This window comes from Mytilus trossulus, chromosome 3 (assembly GCF_036588685.1).
Source record: "Mytilus trossulus isolate FHL-02 chromosome 3, PNRI_Mtr1.1.1.hap1, whole genome shotgun sequence".
NCBI classification, from domain to species: Eukaryota; Metazoa; Mollusca; class Bivalvia; order Mytilida; family Mytilidae; genus Mytilus; species Mytilus trossulus.
The window spans coordinates 69,901,851-69,923,821 of record NC_086375.1 but is presented as its reverse complement, the minus strand read 5'-3'; the positions used below and the strand labels follow the sequence as shown (position 1 = coordinate 69,923,821).

At 30.4% G+C, this 21,971-nt stretch overlaps 1 protein-coding gene across 4 annotated transcripts in view; it reads right to left on the bottom strand.

The window, feature by feature from the left end:
- Positions 1-719: 719 nt before the first annotated feature.
- The window catches only part of LOC134712258 (LIM and senescent cell antigen-like-containing domain protein 1), a 30,875-nt gene continuing 9,623 nt past the window's right edge, over positions 720-21,971 (bottom strand). For all 4 annotated transcript variants that reach the window (XM_063573632.1, XM_063573629.1, XM_063573630.1 and 1 more), the window contains exons 2-13: positions 20,455-20,565; positions 17,264-17,309; positions 15,708-15,774; positions 15,141-15,261; positions 13,874-13,945; positions 8,171-8,248; positions 7,493-7,588; positions 5,675-5,729; positions 4,885-4,977; positions 3,829-3,877; positions 2,948-3,023; positions 720-2,296 (exon numbers count right to left, since the gene is read on the bottom strand). In XM_063573632.1, the coding sequence (XP_063429702.1) occupies positions 2,173-2,296; positions 2,948-3,023; positions 3,829-3,877; positions 4,885-4,977; positions 5,675-5,729; positions 7,493-7,588; positions 8,171-8,248; positions 13,874-13,945; positions 15,141-15,261; positions 15,708-15,774; positions 17,264-17,309; positions 20,455-20,565 (988 nt within the window). In that variant the 3' untranslated portion in view covers positions 720-2,172. The remainder of the gene's footprint in view (positions 2,297-2,947; positions 3,024-3,828; positions 3,878-4,884; positions 4,978-5,674; positions 5,730-7,492; positions 7,589-8,170; positions 8,249-13,873; positions 13,946-15,140; positions 15,262-15,707; positions 15,775-17,263; positions 17,310-20,454; positions 20,566-21,971) is intronic.

Here is a 21,971-nt window from a genome sequence, read left to right as displayed (position 1 = left end):
CTATGATAAATCATTTGACATGCTTAGCCTTCACTAAAAGAGATCCAAAACTTGAATACCAGACCATAAAAACTGCTGTTTTCTAGTACTTGTTCTTCAAACAACATCTTTTTTCCAGTCCAGTCTAGTACAGGATATGTCTGTTCTGTATGTATGTTTCATAACTTTAACAAACTTTGGATGCTTTTTAATGTTACATTTCTCAAAATCATATACCCCCTTATATTTTAAGTGTAACGAGAGGCCTAAATCAAGTTCTATTTTCAGTAACAATTTATACAGGAAAACTTCACAGTCTTCCTTGTAAAATTTTCAATTAACATTACACATACAAATACTATTGAAAAATTAATAAAGCTGTTATACGAGGAAATGAAATCTTGACAAGTAAAACCAGATCTGAATGTACAAACATAAAAGTAATTGTCAGATACATATTATATTGAGAAACTACATAACACTCAGTAAGATTTTTTGTGTTGAAGATTTAAGAATCACACGATAAAGTATTATGCACTTGTATTGCTTACAACACTTAATAGAGAACATTGTTGCTTTTACATTGCAAATGAATATTACACTATCTTTTGACCTATGCTTGTTTTTTTTTGTGTGTGCATTAATTATTTGTTTTAAATATTTCTAACTAACAAAACTTTAACTTCAAAGGGGAAGTCACATTCTTGGGCATGTCTTGAGGACAAAATAAAGAAATCAAATTAAGCATGCTTCTTTTATATTCATTGTTATAATAATTACAAATTTCTATAACATCAATAAATATCTTCCTAATTATATACTCTATTCATAACATATTAATCCACAGCATTGACAAGGCTAACAAATATAAAATTGTCAAAAAGTATTCCACATAACAAACACTTCATAATATCAACATTCGTTTATACTGATCAAAGAATTTTATCTCTCAACAAAACTTGGCAAATAATCAAGCCATTGTCTGTACCCATAGTATTTTAGTATTACATCAGGAAGTTGTGTATTACAAGAAGGAAACACTCATATAAGTTCATTCTTTACATACTATTTAATAGTTAACCATCAAAAGATTTTAACTGACATTTTATATTATAGAGTCAATATACTTTGTAAAACAGTCGTAACTACCATCTCAAGACTTGCAGGAAACAAGATTTCAAGTACTACTTTAAAAAAGACCACTGCAACTTGTACTCATTATAAAACTTGAATATTTACTTGCAAATAAGATTTCAAGTACTTCTTTCTAGAAAAACACTATATTATAAAACTTGAATATTTAATCTCCAAAGTCAAATAAAAATATAAATCATGTAATACTGTGTTACTTAGTGCAAAATAAAGTCTTTATAAAAGGTTATTTGTATTAAAAAAATCTAATCTTTTCCATTTATTATTTGAAATCTATACAAAGAGAGATTAGAAATATCACTCAACAAGTATGTTCATGCTGTTGCTATATTAAAACAGTAAATGTAATAAATCTGTATTTAAAAATGTCAGTGGTGGATCCAGGGGGAGGGTTCCGGGGTTGGAACCCCCCTTTTTTGGAGGATCAATTCATTTGATGGGGATATATAGTTGAAACCCCCCTTTATCCTATGTTGGGAACCCCCCTTTTTAAAATGGCTGGATCCGCCCCTGAATGTAATTATTTACATTTAGAAAATGAATTCAGCAACCACTACTTGAAGAAAATTCAAATATTCACAGTATTTTGAATCAAGTTAGAATAACAAAAAGACAAAAATATTATTTAGGCAAGCTATTAAAGCACCAAAAATGTTTTTTTTAGCAGCAATGCAGCAAGGATTTCTTAACCATGGATAACATGCAAACTTTCATAAATCAATAAAAAAAATGTGTTCTGTATTGGTAACAATACCTTGAATATACATCTTAATACCAATTTGTATTCTTTTTTTTTTGTGAGAAAAAAAATCACTAAGCATTTTTATCATTACTTGCTTGAAGCAACTTGTTTTAAGTCCCCATTAATATAAAACAATTTGTGAATACATGGTATGCAACAATACATTTAAGTAGAACTAAGTTGAGGCAAGAGGTTAACTGCATGCAAAACTTAACCTATGTATATCAATCTAAGGGGTGATAATTCATACATATTATGACAAAACATTTTTTAAAGCTCTAGATAAAATATTTGTCTTATTAAGATTGTCCTTTCTTTGCTAAGTCATCATGGTATTTCTTAAGTCTTTTCTTTAGTTCTCCGGGAAACTTCTCGTGACAAACTCTACAGACAGGCTTCAAGTCAAATTCAAAGAATTTGGTTCTGAAAAAAATAATTAAAAAATATGTTTTTATTACTTTTAATCATGTTAATTGCAACTTTTTAGGTACCTAAAAAATAAAAAAGGCCCTTTTTACACAAATTTTTAAAGCCAAATGAATGGCCACTGAAAACGTTTGCACTTATTTATTACTAATGATAAATTTTCCTCTTTTCAGGCTATATATTGTCAAAATAATGAAATACAGAGAATCAGAAATGAATTTCTTTTTTGATGGATTCTGTCACTTTTAGTTTACCTATTATTTAATAACTTGCTTATCAGATCAATTTTGTTATCTAACTTATTGCTCTATATAATTTCCTTTTAAATATCCAGACCATAAGCACAATAGTTGTCAAATAATTATTAAAAAATGAAATTTTTGATATCAATTCAATTTATATAATCAGAGATTAAATAATGTTCTGAATACCTTAGTCATCATTTTTAGAAACTGGTGATTTATATGCAGCAGCGTCACAAAGCTAACTTGTTTATACTGTCAGAACTTGAGTTATTCAAAGTATACAAGGACTCATACTGATTAATCAATATAGATGTGACTTATTGCATTGAATATCTATTAATGTATGTCTGACACGAAAACAAAGTATGCCAATCACACCAACTTTAAATAGGTAAATACTTACTTTTGACTCATTTTTCTGTCACAAATAGAGCAACAAAAGTGAGAGACACACCAGGCTTTATTAAAGGCACTAAACACTAAAAAAAAGAAAAATATTTATTAGTAAAATTGTTTCCATGTCCCCGGCATTGTACATATTTTGTCCAATGGGCAATAGCTGAAAAGCAACGTACAAGAAATATATGCATGTAATTTATATCTGTATTTCTATTTCCAAGGGGAATAACTGCTGTCAACAAGAATGAGTCCATAGCACAAATGCCTCCTCCACACTATCACTTTCAATTTTCAGTAGAACTTGAAATCGGGTAAAAATTTGAAATATCATATCATAGGGATCATGTGTACTAAGTTTCAAGTTGATTGGAATTCAACTTCATCAAATACTACCTTGACCAAAAACTTTTGACCTGAAGCAGGATAGACGGACAGACTGACCAGAAAACATAATGCCCATAAATGGGGCATAAAACTCCAAATTTGGCATTAGAATTAGAAAGATCATATCATACATGTGTACTAAGTTTCAAGTTGGAAGACTTCAACTTCATCAAAAACTACCTGAAGTGGGAGACGGACTGACAAACGATCAGACGGACCAAGGAAAAGATGCAAAGACCAAAAACATAATGCCAATAAATGGGGCATAATAAAAGTCTAAAATTTTCATATCACAGCAAGAAAGCTTACCTGTTTGTGAAAGTAACATTCACAAGATGCCAAAATCAAGCTGTTCATGAGCAAAACGGAACATAGAATTATTTAAATGAATCAATGAAACAGATAAACATTTGAACAGAATTCAGTAATAGTTGCTGTTTTTGATTCAGTTGTAACAATAGGGACATTTATTTTGTGCAAGTTTATATATAAAATTCTTACCATCTCCTTGTACTACATTGTTGCAAACAAAACAGATGTTACCAAACAACTGAAAAGATAAAAACACAGTTTGCAAATGACATTATCAATTTCTAAAAAAAACAAAAAAACAGTAAGGTGATCTTAAAAATTCTAATTTCAACAGTTTCTCTTTGTTTTCAATATAACATTTTTATTTTTTTGGTACACATAAAAATATTAGAAAATTGACAATGCAAAAAACTTCTCAATGAGGGTTGACTAATTTCTTAATTTTGCATGTTATACATAAATACACACAAGTTTTTTAAATGAAATGGTAAAGGGGAAATATATTTATTTGTTATTTTACAAATGATTAAAACAATTTGGCTTTTAATATATATTATAATTAGTGTTGTCAAATCAATAATGGAAGTGAAATAATAATTTGCTTTTAGCAGCCAAAATAGTTCAATTTTGTCACATTAAGCGAAGAAACATTGATTATTACTGATTCACTTGCACATGAATTAGTCGACCTCATTAAATCCGTATTCATGTGAACTTCAATTTAACCCCTAGCTAGACATTGACAACGCATGCATTATACGTGTACAGGTTGTTTAAAGAAAAAGAATGTCAACAATGAAAGTGAAACTACAGTAAATCATTTGATTACTGTTTCGATCTATATAAAATCATTCTTATACGGTTAAAAACAATGATAAACATACATTTTTAATCTATAAGGTAAAATCAAACAGATCTATAAAAATCCAATTGCACGTGTTGGTTTAATCTATTCATATCGTTATTTATTTTTACATCGCTTATATGGTCATCCAATGTCAAATCAATAGTTTTAAAATTAGATGGCGTCTGGACTAACATACACACTAAACCAACCTACATATTATCTACACCATGCTCTGTAAACTGTTTATTTCAGACTTTTGGTAGTTTGGATAAATGTTTTACATTGTCATGAATCAAATATGAGAATTTGAGTAAAATCTGTGACCATGAATTTGACAGCTAGGGCCCCTTTAAATAAAAAAATTTAAGCCTGTTAACAATACATAATACAAGTCTTACCTGATGATAATGAGTTTCACAATAAGCTAAACCTTTCTTCTCATAATGCCTAGTCCCAAAGAATGGACGTTCACACTTGGCACACACAAAATGCTACAAAAGATCAAAGGTTTCAAAATATATATGTCAGATATCAGAATTTGATTGCTTATCATCACTATAATTACTTAGTCAAATTATTCACAGCATTTAAAACCTAGCCATAATTTATGAATTTTAGTAATGCAGACTTTTACTTGCTTACAATTTTAACATACATAATGATGTGTTATACATGTATTTGTTTATTAATGCTAAGTGGCTGCATAGGTACCTCATACAATACTGCAATAATATGAAAACATTTAAATAGTCAAAACATTACTTTATTATTGCAATGTACTACAAAATCTGTTTATGAAAACAAGCCCAAAAATATATATGTTTCGAGGCAAACTTAAATTGGAGAACGGAACAAGAAAAGACAGCATTTATTCCTTTTCTAAAGGGCACAACTCTAGAAAGGTAAAAGTTATGCCACCAAAATCCCAAATTAATCAGTGTTTTGTTGTAAGAAGCATTTTGTATAAGTTTCATAACTTACGGTTGAGGCAAACTAAATTTAGCTGTAGAGAACAGACATCAATTCAGGACATACAGGGGTAAAACTTTTAAAATGCACCCTCCGTTATGATGGGGGCATAAAAATAATAAGCTGTATTAAAGAGAAGAATCTGCTTTTTATCCTTCCTATATCAAGATAAGGGCATAGGCAAACATTACATGAAGGAACACCTCAAGATATAGTTACCTCAACATGCCACGCTTTCCCTAAAGCATGAACAACTCTTTCTTCTATTGGACGTCTGAAAATACATAATAAACAATTTATTTATTAGATAACTGGGGCCACATTTACAAGAATGTATGTTTCTCTCCCTCGGGTCTACCTTCTGTAAACAGACAACGCAGACAGGCCTTTTTTTTAACTTGATGTCACATCTTTGAAGCAGACAGTTTACCCTCGATACATATTACTTAATAGATAGATAACTCATGAATTCCAGGAAGATTTCTGGTAATATCAGAACCATTGTGGAAATGGATTCAAACAATTTTCATGAATAAAATAAAATCCCGATTTTTTGTGGATAATTATTTAAGACCCAGGTGGGGGAGGGGAAACAATTTTTATTTTTATTTTTTGAGTAGTGTTGAACAGTATAGTAAGTTTTAACTTTTTTGCACTTGAAATACTAGTAGATAAATATAACATATATGAACCTTGGTATATACTGAACAAATATTGTGAACAGGGTTAATTATAATCACTTATAAAATCTAGATAATGGATAAATTTGTGTAATTTGACACATAATTATATCAATCTTTTTATCTTAAAAATCAATACATTAAGTACTTTGCCAAGTAGATATGTAAAAGGATATAAAAGTATGATTAACCTTAGAAAGGACATGTGTAAAGTATGATTAAACCTTCATGTTACTAACTGGGCTTAATATGTTGTTTGTTATCAGGGCAAAATATAGAACAGAATTCATATTCATTTTGAAATAAAGTACAAAAAAAACCACCTGTATACCCTGTAAACCTTTTAATGCGAGCAATTTTGAACCTTTATAATTTTAAGTACTAATAAACCCTTTTTTTAACCTGCTTTATTTCTGGTACAGAGCTTATACAAAAATTTAAGTTTATCGATTATTAAGTGCAGCCATTTCTGACAAACACAATTTATTTATTGTTTATTTGGAAGTCTGAATAATTATGATATGTATCTTATGAAGCATTATTAACCCTTGTCGTGTGGGGGCCGTAATATTACGGCCGTACCCAGAATACCGTTATTTTGGCATCAATGGCGCTCTATACATTTAGAGGTCATCGTAATACCATTTATTTCGTAGTGTATGCACGTTTCCTCAATCTGAAACTATTCATGTCATGTTTCTCACTTTAAATATTCATTTTGAGCTCAAATACGAACTTCAAAATTTGATATCGGACAAAATTGGGTTTTTTGGAGGGGTGGGCTTACCTTCAAGGTCTGAATCACGGAGTTCAGAGGACTGAAACCTTGACAAATACCGTTAACCTAAAGGCACATAACGACTGGTCGTGTCTATTATCAAAATATGCCGAGGAAACGACTACTTCCGGTTGCAAGTCCAGTTAAAGTTCAAAATTGGAAAAATTCTGAAATTTGGTGAATTTTGGTGCAAATGACCTTCTTTACACTGATGAACCCAGATCAGTTTCACTCCAACCTAACAACTGTTGTGATAAAAGTGTTCACTGGTGTCCACGCTACATGTAAACTACAGATGGATGCATCTACTTACAGGTCGAGAAAAAGAACGAAAAAAGGTCAAAATTGACGCTTTTTGTACCTGAGGACCAACTTTGGGGCAAATTCCTGCCAAAAAAAAACCGCCTCCTCATCCCGACCACCCCACCCCGTGATCACCCATTTTAGATTTATTGTAATCAGTATGCATCAGCATCAGGGTACAGCTCATTTGCATATCATTTGCATATTTTTGCAAATACTCGAAATTTAGACAATTTCTGAAAACAACTCAGCATGGTAAGGGTTAAGTATACATACCTACAAGCACCACAGATAGGAATACCCATCTTATCATGACATCTGAGACAAAACAACTCTCCACCTTTTTCTCTACCATTGGCATCCAACTCATTTCTACAAGTATAAAGTAAATTATATCTATTTTTTTCAAAACAGTAATTTTTATTAATTGCCTTTGATAGAATTGATGTGGATCTATAGCTAGTGATATTTTAAAATACAAAGGAAAAGGACCACAACAGACTTATCAAGCTTTTTAGTGAATATCCTTTTTTTTTAAAATCTTTTTTTTTTTTTTAGATAACACTAACTGCATTTGCATTCTTTGACATATCTGCCCAAACAAACTTATGTTAGAAAATAAACATAGATATATATAGATATACATTTCTTGACAAATGTGTTCAGAGCATGTTGCCAATGTTTCCCAATAAAAATATACAAGTGGTTCTAAAACATGTTTTTGGTATCATGAGTGATGAATAGATTAATGTATAATTGTTTTTTTCGTTCATCAAGCGACAATATGGGAACATATTAATGATTGTTAGGGGATTGGACTACAACTTCTTCAAAAACTTTAATTTGAAGCAGGACAGACAGAGGGATTAACAGGCAGACGAACAAAGGATGCACAGACTGAAAAACATAATACCCTATGGTAGGTCACAAAAAGATATCACTGCATAAACTTACCCACAAGAGGTACAATTAAAATGATAAGGATGGTAAGCTTCTCCTTTAAACTTGATATGGCCATCCTCAATAATAGCACTGCAAATAAAAATACAAGGTAAGTAACATATTTAAATTTTTTTTTAAATGTTTATATTTTAAAACCTTTTTTAGCTAGATATATCATCTTCTGACCATAGTTTTTTTTCAGTTTAAATTTTTTCTATAACTCCATGGCAGATCAATTTTTGTGATTTTTGTTTTAATTTGAAGGATAAAAGTGCATTTATTTTTTGACAGATTGATACCATTGTATAAGAGTTCATTATATGTGATCAAATCATGACCTACATATATATCCTAATCAAACAATAAACAAGATATGACTATTGTTTTTATTGTATTTTGTACTATTAACTATCTTAAATCCAAATAAGGTATTATACGACGCTGCATTTCACATGTTTCACACTTTGAAATGACCATGACCTGTTCAAAATACAATGGCAAAATAAAAATACTATATGTGCTCACACATGTCAAACATATCATAGTTTTAACATGTTAAACATTGCACAATATTCTCATACTTGTCATCATGGTCACATTGCAAAAAAAATATCACTCAATAAAAATCTTATCTGTTATTTGAACAAGTAATAAACAGAGAGAGTTAAAAGAAATGGAACTATTGCGATTAACAGCATTTTTTCCCCCTCAAAAATCTGTTCACAAAAAAATTGTTTTCGTACATTCTTTATAAGCTCTGTGCCACTACAATTTCTACAAACTATGCTTCTAAAAAGCAATGTAATATATTGCAGTAAAAAAGGTAATGTTAAATCTATGTCCTTAAAGCTTGAACTATATATAAATAATTTGACAAAAATGTTCTTTTCAAATTGACCTAGAAATGAGACTTGTTTCAAGTCTGTTACATATTTTATTACAAAATTGATGAAAAGTTTGAAATTAAATTTAGTAGCCCTTCTTCACTTTTTTTTTATATATGTCAGGCATGTACAATGATTTATATATGCATGGAAAGATTACATAAAGACGTCTTAATTGAGGTATATTATGTCTGATAAACCCATAAAACAATTTTCATCAGTAATTCTGATTTTTTTTTAAATTGGAAAAAAAACAAGTAAAAAATTGGTCAATTGTTTTTTCTTCTTCTAAAAACAGCTTGTTTCCTAATATTTTTGGGATATATTTAAAATACAAGTAATCTTTGTTATAGTTGATAGAAATTTTATATAGAATTATTCAAAGGGTCAAATACTAAACTCAATGAGATAGTTTAGTTTACAGAGCCCCAATCTATAAGCTATTAAAGTAATGTTGACAATCCAAAACTTATCAAACCTTATCACTAAATAAACAAAACCTATGGCCCTGTCCCTAAAACAACTCCCACAGTATATATTTATATCTCATCCTTCAGGCTATCAATTATCCCACATTGATATATGTATTATATAAGGTTTCTTCTCTGATAAAGAGTCACATATCCAGGAGATCTATATAGTTATAATTAATTCAATAAAATATCACATTTAAAAAGACGCCCAATATGCAGTACACCTCCACAACAATTAACAGAAGTTTGTTATCAGTTATAAATGTTCATCATCAAACAGCCAAAACAAAGAACAGTCAATGTTATTTTCTCTGACATATAAACTTAGACAACAACCATTGTACTTCACCTTTACATTCTTACTGACAATGGCATTGTCTGCCAAAATTAATCCCGTTTGTATGACTATTATCTAACGTATTCTCAAAATTAATACCTTTTTTTACATAATTTTTCCTCTATGTTGTTCAAAAGATCTATTAAGGTAGCACTACAGTCAGAATTTTCTGACTCCAATCAACAGTATTTAAAGATCAATTTCTCCAAAACTACTCAATGGATTTTTAAAATCTTTAACTCATTTTAAAGCTGAAATATAACTCTTTCTTAATTTATATATACATTTATTTTTAGTTTGAATAGTCACAAAATATAGCTCATTAATGGCCAAAAAAGTGGTCTTCCAACTTGGATGAAAATGGCACATTCATGTCAAATGGTAGTTGAAATTTGTTTTCATCCCTGTAATCGACCATATACAATCTCCTAAACTGTGTCTCAGGTTTTTGATATATGCCTCCAGTAAGAAGATATATTGATTTAACTGCTGGGTGCCAAACCTCATTTCACCTTTCATCTTTGGAAACCCATAAATTCATTTAGAAATGAATTATCCAAAAACTGGGACACAGTATTGTAGAAAATACACTCTTCAATCATATATATCAAAGTCAAGCCAAAGGGGGTACCCATAAAGTTTGTATTGTCATTTTTCCTTACAATTTTCATGAAAAATTGTTCTGAGAAATGACCTAAAAACTGAATTTTCCCCTTAGAACCCCTATAAAGTCAATATAAATACAGATGTTCCACTGGGAACACCCCAGGAGTGTTCTGATACCATTACTATATCAATAAAACCACACACTTTGTGTCTTTGATGCTCTAATGCTGTAAATTTTGCCTTATATGTGAACTGTCCAACACTAACTTGGCATTTGGCGGGAGTTTGACGTCACAGATCTGACCAACATCTGTGATGAAGTAATTAAATATAGACAAAGCTCCGCCTCTTCATTAATCAATGTTTAACAACATTATTCTCTATATATAAAGAATTTTCCTCGGAGTTCGGTATTTTTGTGTTTTTACTTTTTTCTATATATAAAGAATAAGTTTCATTTGAATTTTAAAAAAAGAAATAAAGTAAAACTATGTCTAAAATTAGCTAATACATTAAAAGTGTGCATCAAAAAACATGTTGATAAAAAGATCAACCCACCCTTTTCTTGAAAATACATTTAATTTAATGGGACTGAAAAAATACACATTAACTGAAAATTAGTTAAAATTCATAAAACTGTATTTAATAAATGAAGAAGACCAAAGAGAAGAAATTTATACAGGCAGTCAGAGGCTTTCAAAACTACTTCCCCACTCTTTTCCATAGTACTTTTTTTCCTTTTTGGTAGATTTTTTTCCTTTAGTTTTTTCTTTCTTTTTCTTTGTTCACTTCCATGTTATATAAATATTTTTTGTTTCCAATTAAACAATGAGATAAGACTACATTATTGATCTTGTGGTCAGGGATTAACAGCTGGACACTGGTATCAACAGATGATTGACATATTAGCCCCTCCCAAATGCCTATATATTTAGATTAATTACCATGTGCTTTTATTTACATAAATTCATTATCAATTTACTCCCTGTTGTGATATGATAATGACTTTGGGATTTTTACAAACTGTTCAGAATAATACTTACTTCAGAATTATGTGATAAAAAAAATATGACCAAAAAATCATTGTTAGACTGTAGTGCTACCTTAATCTAAGGAATTGCATTGCTAAAACATTTTTTTTTAAATTTTCCTCCATATTGTTCCAAAGATATATACCAGTTAAAAATGCTGTCCTGAGCAGTGAAAGCAAAATTCATCAAGATTGAACTTGACCTCCATTTTGACTTCAGTAACAACATATTAAAATTTGAAAAGCTTTGGTTAAACGGATCATGAGTTGTAGCAAGGACTGAAATTACAATTTTTCAAACTTTCAAGAACCATAATTTCCTGAACAGTGAAAGCGAAAATTGTCAATATTGTACTTGATCTCCATTTTGCCATCAGTAACAACATATTAAAATTTGAAAAGCTTTGGTTGAACAGCCCCTCACCAACTGTACATCTCCAAATCAATGACCAAATAAAGTTTGTCAAAAACAATATTTTCAGGTGAAACATGAGTATTTTGTATAATGTTGAAGAAATCACAAATCCCCATTGCCCAGGATCTGTCGTGATCTTTAAAAGTCATCATTTACCTAAAAATAGCCCATGGAAATGTCACTAATTTCTCAACACATTCTATTGCCAACTGATTTAAAAGCTTTTGTTTTTCTAATTCACATCATATCTGATTCAGTTTAGGAGAATATACAAACAGGAAAAAGATAACATGCCTAATCCGTCAAAGAACAAGATTTCTCTAATTCTTCGTCAATTTATTCCTTTCTGCACCCATTGTATAATTTTTTTTTTATCTACGTGTGGTTCGTTTGATCTCAGTACTTCATTGGTTAAAATACGACTGTAACGTCAAATTTTCTTGCTTTTCTTTGCATTTTCTATTGTGACGGCATGAAAATAGGCCACCATGCCTGATGACATCACATAGAAAGAACACATCTTTTTGCAGATCCTTTGAAAGAAGGAATAAGGTTGCCTGCATAATGTTAGTAAATCATTAGAGAAATAGATTCCACCACCAAATCTTGTGTAATACCATATCTATCCACTCTCGACAGTTAAATTTTAAATATTTAAACCGCTCAGGCAAGCCTTGAGTTTTAAATTTTAACTGTCTCGAATGGATAAATATCGTATTACACTTGAAGCATTGGTAGAATCTTTATATATAAGTAAATATCTTTACACAGAAACAGTTAAAATATTAATCGAAGACTGTATAGTTTTTCAGTTGCATAAATAAATAGACCATTTTTATGTTTGTGGAGACTATAATACATGCTTTAATGTATTATTTCTTGATGTTGCTAGATCACTGACTTGAAATACAATTAATGATCTCAAACATTAAATAAAGTTATCTTGACCTAATTTTAGTCATGAACACAATATTAACCTTGTTTACTTATTCTGAGATATAGGTCTAAATGCATATGGGCACAAGGATTACTTCAATTGAACCCAAATCTTCCTGCAGACCTGATTAAACAAGTGAAACTGCGAGCTACTGCTCACTGATGATACCCCCCCCCCCCCCGCAAGTGGATAATATAAATAGTGTAAAAATATGCAAGTGTTTGGTAAACAGGAAGTTGTTGAGTCATGAATCTGAAAACGCATCACACGGTATAGCTGACTTATATAAATCCAGAAACCAAATTTCAGAAATCCTTGTATTGTAGTTCCTGAGAAAAGAGTGACGAAAATTTTCAACTTGGCTATCATGTGTAAAACCATACAAGTGTTCGGTAAACAGGAAGTTGTCAAGTGACCAATCTGAAAATGCATCACACAGTATAGCTGACTTAGATAAACCCTGAAACCGAATTTCAGAAATCCTTGTATTGTAGTTCCTGAGAAAAATGCGACGAAAAAATAAATAGTGTAAAAATATGCAAGTGTTCGGTAAACAGGAAGTTGTCGAGTCATGAATCTGAAAACGCATCACACGGTAAAGCTGACTTATATAAATCCGGAAACCAAATTTCAGAAATCCTTGTATTGTAGTTCCTGAGAAAAGTGTGACGAAAATTTTCAACTTGGCTATCATGTGTTAAATCATACAAGTGTTCGGTAAACAGGAAGTTGTCAAGTGATCAATCTGAAAACGCATCACACTGTATAGCTGACTGAGATAAACCCTGAAACCAAATTTCAGAAATCCTTGTATTGTAGTTCCTGAGAAAAATGTGACGAAAAATATTCATGGGACGGACTGACTGACGGACGGACAGACAGAGGTAAAACAGTATACCCCCTTTTTTAAAGCGGGGGTATAATAATTCCATTGTTTTATTTTGTATGACATACCTATTTATAACTATTTCTTAAAGACAAATATGTTCTTCAATTAAAACTTAAGTCAAAGTAAGTTGACTTCAATACTTACTGACATTTGTGACAGACATATTTTCCCATTCCTTTGGCCCTTTCCTTGTTATTGCATTCTTTACACAAGGCCCTAAGAAAAAAACATACATAATACATGTATTATTAAAATTTACGCTTATAAACAAGATCAATGAGACTTAAGTCTTACAAAAAATACCAACATTACACAGCTATTTCCACCAAAAAATAAATCTCTTGATAGACAATTATCAAACTGAATCTAGTCCTAATTATTTGTTGTTATTTCATAAAACTTTGCTTACTATTACAAAAATATATAAATTTGTCAATATTTATTTCAATATTTAGATCTAGAAATCTTTTCTACATCTACAGTCTATCAATCAGTTCAGTGATTCTGCAGTCAATGGGAGATAACTCTAAATAAATTAGATAAAATCCAAACCGTCTCATTTCATTATATATAGACGGTTGTTTTTTCCTTAAAATTTTAATAAGAATTATAAATAAAATATATTTTCATTTTATGGGTGTCAGGGTCATAAAAAGGTGCCTCCCATGACACATATTGATTCTGAAGCAGCCATTAAAATCAACACTATTAAATTAAGATCTTTGAATATCATCTTTTATTGGTATAAATATTAATTTTGTGATCAGAAAATAAAATTCAATCTTATTAGTATTGTTAAATACAATGCACATTCATGGCTCTACTATCTGTCAATAACTATATTGGCATTGCACAAGGTCATGTTTTTTTCTGAATTTTAATGGGTAACGATTGATTTCACATTCTGAATGGGCTTGCCCAAAGTAAGGAGTCGGTAATTCAGTTGTAATAGCTTTTTGGAATGTATTGTTTCTTTCTTGTTCTATTTTTTTAAATATTGAATTTAGTTTTCTAGTTTGAATTCTTATACATTTGTCATTTAATGTCATTTTAAAGCTGAATTTTCAGTATGGGTTTTGATTAGTGTTGAAGAGTGTACAATGATCATATCACATCCTTTTATTTTATATCAAGGTGTGCAAAAATAAATAAATGAGTTGATCTATATGTCAAAATTTTTCATACGGGGAAATCTTTTCTAGAGCTCATATCTTATCAGTCCAGTAATTCTAGTCAATGGGAGATAACTCTATATAAATTTAAAATAGATATTACTGAAAAAATCCAATACATCTTATTTATCTTCGAGTTTTTTTTATTGAATTCAGGAATATGTGGACTTCTTTGTTATGTTTGCAGATTTTATTGTAATAGTTTTTAAATAAAATGTGTATGCTAGCAAATGTCAAACCTTCCAGCATTTTTGACAAATCCAGCATCAGCCAGAGGGGCTGTACACAATTCACATCTAAAACAATCTGGATGCCAGTTACTATTCATAGCCTTGATCACTCTACCAATGATAAATTCTCCTGAAAAAAAAGGTTATACAAAATTTACCAACATTATAATTTTAATGTTCATTAATGAAACATAACATTTTCAACTTTTTGATTGAAATTTTGGAGCAACTCAACTCCAGAACTGGCATAATATAGTGTTATAGCACAAAAATTGGTTATAATTGCCCTTAGAAGAAATATATAATTAAACATGAACTTGTGTCAGAGCGGGAATAGTTTAAGGTGAAATTTCCGGATGACTATTACTGTTTTGTTATAAAAGTGAATTTTAGTACGACATGAATGATTAATAAACTTTTGACTGCATATAAGCACGAGATTAAATTTTCCCTTTAGTTGAAATTGGCAATGTATAAAGATAGAAGGATGTTTGTTACAGCAGCCTAAAGCTAATAATACTTTCTGTCAGATTAACAACATTTATATGTTTATATTTTTTGCTTATGAATGCTTACTGCACTTTCCACAGCAAGGAGCAAACAGCATATGGAAGTCGTGTTCACAGTACTTTCTTCCATCAAACTGAAACAAAAAAGTAAATAATTAGGTCTCTGTGAACATACTAAATTTTATCAGCAGAAATTAAATACAAAGTAAGCAGTGTCTGGCATCAACACTATAATTTCAAATAATATTCATTTTGTTTTGATGAAGTGATTGTTTTCCTATATGAACAATTTTAACCTGTCTTATCGGACCACAGATGAGTTATCACGTTGTGATTGGTTAAACGCCATCACTTGGTGAACCCCTATGAGGTTAGTAAGTTTCATGACGCGTTAATGGCGACGTCATCTATTAATGTTGTTGTGTTTCATTGTTTATTTTTCAACAAAACATCGTAGAAAAAGTCCAGTGTCCGATAAATTCGTTATACGTTTAGCTACTGACCCCCTACGGATCCATAGAGGGTGAATAAAATTCATATGGGACTCGGCCTCCGGAAAAATGAAAAATGAAGAGATTGAAGCCAGATTTATATAATTCCAAGGCCCTAAGTTGGCTCCAGAAGTGAGGAGGCAGCGCATCTATTTTGGGTGGGCAAATATCCACTTTTTGATATGGGACAAGCTCTGACGTCCCACGGCCCCAACTTGTCTGGCAAAACAGCCGTCGGACGTCAGAGTAATCTCGGACTATTAAAGAACTAGCTTTGACCTTTAATTTTAATGTCTTGAGGTTTTGTGTAAGTTAATTGCTGTCTAATTGGAATATATCCCTTCACTTTTTTATGTTATGCTTATGAAGGAGCTTCAAATACAAAATTCTTTATGTTCACTTTTTTAACTTGATATAAAGAACCCCACAAATGTCTATCCTCCGTTTCTGTTTTTTATAATTTGCATGTTTTATCCTTGTACATTGTAGTGTACATTGGATTTATTCTTCAGCTTCATTCTAATTCAAGTCTTGTATTATTCAAATAATGGTTATAAATTGTAAACACCAAGTGTTATTAGTTAACCCTTTCCTCCATAATGACGCCATCGATTTACTATATAATGACGCTTTGATGCCTGTGGAGTACCTTAGTTGAAATGCTTCGACTACAAAATGTCTGCATCAGACCTAATAAAATGTGTATCCAATATTAGAAAAGGATATTCATAAGAATATCTAACTTCAATTTATTTGATGAAATATTTGTTTTTTTATAATGCATTAATAATTTAAACCTGAGGATTTTATTTTATAGAAAAAATCCTATGTGAATCAAGCATGTAAAAAATATATTCCATGGAGGAAAGGGTTTACATGTATGTTAACGTACTTAAATGTTATGGTTTGTAGCATGCATTAGATTTTATTATATATGTAGTGGTATTGTCCTGTTTTTTTAAAACATATATCATTTTTATTACTTCCTCTTTGGAACCTTGAAAACTGCAAAAAAAGTGTTGAATTCCTACTTTTTGTCCAATTTTTAGAGCATAAATAGTTGAAATAAAAAAAAAATCCATGTGAAAAGGAAAGAATAGCACTGGATGACAGATTATAGTGAGAAATATACCTCATAAAATACTCCATCTTGAAAAGGCTGGAAACACTGAGCACATCTGTAATAAGAAAGAATGAAAATTAAACATTATTTGATCGTTTTCATCTTGAAATTCAATCTGACAAAAATCATTTTGATCATTATGACAAATGTGTGTGCTTTTAAAATAATGTATCTACATGTATAAATATTTCCCCAAAACATGTGTCAAGTGAAAAGCTACCAGTCAAATATGTGTGTGTGTCATTGTGTATGTTCATTGCAATTCTTATTTCAGCCTTCATTGTCTTATGTTATTATCTGTATATAAAAATGCCATAGACAAGTTCTACATGTGTTTGACATGAACCATACATTTCTACATATTGTATTAATTAAAATTTTCTCCCGTCAATGCAGTTTGATCTTTTGATAGCAATGTGACATGGATAATTTATTTCTCCCAGACTGCAGCCAATTAATTTATGAAAAGCATTAATATTTTCTACAGTTGAATCTAATCAGAAGGATATTTGTACATGTATGTGTAAGTGTATGCGATAGTTGTATGTGTGAGTGTATGCGATAGTTGTATGTGTGAGTGTATGCAAGTGGGAGAGAAAGGCTTTTTATTTTTACTATATGTGATTACATGCTTGTTATGAGCCCTATGATTAGGAAATAAAATATCTTTATCTTTATTTACAATGATGTTTAAATAAACATCTATCATCTTTATAAACACCTTCTATTGTGAGTTTTCACAAATTAATTCATTTTAAAAAGTATAACATATCATGATTCAAGTTATCCAAAAAACTGCAATATCCATGCTTAAATTGTAGAGATCAAATACAAGTATGCATGCACCTAGTTTAATAGAGCAAGTAGACGTTTATATACATGTAGGATGCAAGTATGAATAATACAATGTACAGGATATTGCCATAAATAATAATATTTAATATGCAATATGACACTAGCTATAAAAGAGATAATAAATGGAGTTATATTACATCGTTTATTATATTGTAAATACATTATGTTTCTAATCCAGGTGTGTATCAAAATATTAAATCTTCTACCATACGACTGGAATCATACTGATAAAGAAAATTAGAACTATTATCTTCAAGAAGTTCAAAAAATTTAAAGCAGCACCATTGATGCATAAGCCTGGCAGACTTCTTTTAAAACGTGAAGGATGACCTGGTATCAGAAAAAAAATGCTTTTTTAAAAAAGAGTATGTTTACTGAAAATAAATGTAAAATCATGGCTTGCATTAGCCTTATAAGGATATTTACTTTTAGAATAATACATATTAAGAAACAGTGTTTTAAGGAACATTATAATAACAGATCATTTTGGTCAAGGTTGCCTTACAACTTTTGCCAAATTTACAATTTAGGGTTATGTATTCCATACCAACATTTCTTTTTTGAAATTATTATGGTTATTTTGGTCACAAGGACCCAATGCATCTCTTAATATACAAGGCATACATGTCAAATCTATGAATGAACTATAAAAATGTAAATACTTTGAATGCTGTTTTCAGGTATTGAGATTACATAATTAAGGATTTCAGATGTTAGGTAATCACCTCTCATGGGGGGAGTCCTATCTCAAATCAGGAAAGTTCGCTGGTCAATAGCAATTTCAAGGATCCTATAATATAAGTTGCAATCAAAACCAATATTCAACACTTTGTAATTGAAGAAGTGACTATTAGGTAAATCTGTAAATCTTATTGTCCTAATACAGATTTAAAGTTTCAGTTCAATCATATCACATTATCCCTAATTACAGAAAGTGAGCTATATGTAACAAAGCAGAGGAAGGACAGATAAGGTTATTACAGAATACCATCCGTTCCATAAGTGGGGGTATTATATTGCTAGGAGAAAATCGGTTACAAAAACAGTCTTGTTCTAAAAAAAAATATGAAAACAGAATACAGTAATTATTACTCCTTTGAAGCAGCTTATTTAGGGAGCTAACTTCCATGTAGTTAGTCAGTTAAGCTTAAAAAAAACATCAGAACATACCCGATACACACTTGTATGTGTTAAATTGTTAAATGTCAAATAGTAAGACTATTTTGAAAGTTTTTAGCATGCAATGTATTCTAGACAAAATAGTAACAGTAAAACATGTAGGGGAGTTCTTGAGAAGAGTAAAAATCCATCTTAATTAATATTCCTTTCAGCTGATGATATGTCTTAAAAGAGTACTAGGTACTAATAAATTGTGATTGAATATATAAAATAATGTTTTCACACACATGATAGTTCTTTGTCACCTTAAACCCTTCCTTCCCCATTTTAAAATAAACTTGAGGGCAAATAAATACAAGTAATTAAATTATTGTTACCTACAATTAAACATCGGCAGACTAGCAACCTAGGTATACTGCTTTGCACCTTATGCAAACTTCCAATGTAAATGGATAGGAAAAAGCTAAACCCATCTATGCTGTAGCTATCTATACAAATATGATCAACAATATGATGACCATGTCAGATGAAAAATAAACTGAAAGTTTCTAGTACTAAAGGACTAAAGGATAAGTAGCAGAGACATAAAGTCATAATTGCAAGAAAATACTAAGCACGATGCACTTTGGCCGATAATGCTCCTGGAAAACATGTGTTAAATCAGGAAGGATCAAAAGGGTATATAACTGGTGACAAAACGTTGTGGCAGTACTTACACAAAACATTGTTGATGCCATACATCACCTCCAAAGCTGAGCATAGACTCCTTATCATTTACAATCATGCCACAGTGTGTACATGGCAAGCCACAAGTTCTATTGCTGTTCAAGGCAACACACACATATATATATATTATACAAACAGGTTCACACAAAATCATATACATGTATTTAGAGTGTTAAATATATTCATAAAGCGAAAGAGCAAAGATATAGCGACAGCAGGCATATATAATCTAAATGCACAACGACATCTAATCTATTTTGAAATACTAAATAAATAAGTAGCAGACTTGTTATATGATATACACAATGGCAATGCATAATATATAGTGAACAATTTCAATGAATTAGATGTTTGCAAAGCATTTCATTTTTCAATTACAAAATCTGCTATTCACTAATTTCTAAAATTATTAGTTCTTCTATATTTTTGAAACACATGAAGTAGAAGCTAAAACCAAAACACAGAAGAATATCTAGATCTACATTTATACAAAAACTTACACGAAACACTGGGTGTGCCAGATCTCTCCATTCGAGTTAACTATCTGTTCTTGAGGAGTAAAGCCCTCGTTACATCTGTAGCAGACCCCATTGGCCAACGACATATTGGTGCTGTAAACAGACAAATATTTACATTTCAGATGTGTGACTGGCTAATTGATGCATTAATTCACACATATCTTAAGGACATGGCAGATAAAAGTTTGTTGTTTGTACATGACAGACTTCAGGTAAATTGCATATGTATGTTGATGAAATCAATCATATGTTCATTCATGAATGAATCTAGGAGTGCACAGGTTCAAGTCATAATAGTCATCTATATACATAATACTACAATAAAACAGAAATGAAAGGGAGAGAAAACAAATAGTTCTTTTATCATTTATGTTTAGCATAAGATTGTTCAAAGTGGTCAACCGTTTTGTGACAAATGACCAGTAAGTGCTATTCGCTTATTAAATTACAGCACAAGTACTTACATTACTGCAAGGTTTTTATAATGAGAATAATGTGCCTGAGTGAGAATAGAAATATAAACTTTCATGTAATCGCTTTAATATATCTTAAATTTTTGTCCATTTTTCAAAAAATTACAATAATAAATTAATTTCTGAATTTACATGTACAGTAAATAAGACAAAGGTTATTTTGTGTTTTTTCAGGGTGTTATGTACATGTTTATTGATATAAATCAATGGTAAAAATTCGTATTTAGTCATTAGCTAACCATGAAATGGCTCAGGTCATGTAATGAACTATTTACAATGACATATAAACATGCAAACAGTAGTTCAGTATGCACATACATACATGGAGATTCAGTTAAATGTATAACTGTGTATATTGTCAAATTATGGTAACATGTTTAAAGATGAACAGGTATAGAAGATAAAAAGAACATGTAGTTTCAGCTTAGATAAAACACTTATAGGGTGAAAATGACTTAAACATTTAAATTTTGGAATGAAGTCTGAGGTCCAGTGTACAAGTAATTAGTTTAAGTTCATTCGAATATAAACTTTATCAGAGAAGGACCTTACTTTTATATAAAAGTAAACACGACAGTACAAATTCTTATTTACAATCTATAAAATAATAAGTAGAGAAACTTCTTATAACATTCATCTTTTAAAAAGTTTGTTCTAACTTGATTTTAATATTTGTGAATATCAATGTGTGGTTTTCAATTTAAAATTATTTGCCTTTTATATCAGTATCAAATTGTATGCCTGATCACTAATGTAGTGTGATCAAATGTCAGTCAACAAATTGGTAAATCATTCAAGTGATATATTAAAGTTATCAAATATCAATCCATTTCTATCATCTAAATAACAACTCAATAGGAAATGGACACTGAGAATCATACATGTGTACCTAATCAATAGTAGAAAAATTCTCATATTCATTTCTGACTTGTATGAGATTTTCTTATAGTGGCTCTAATGAAATCAAACATTGCATCTGTCATATTCCATACGACCTAACAGTTATTTTAAAATGGTATGTATATG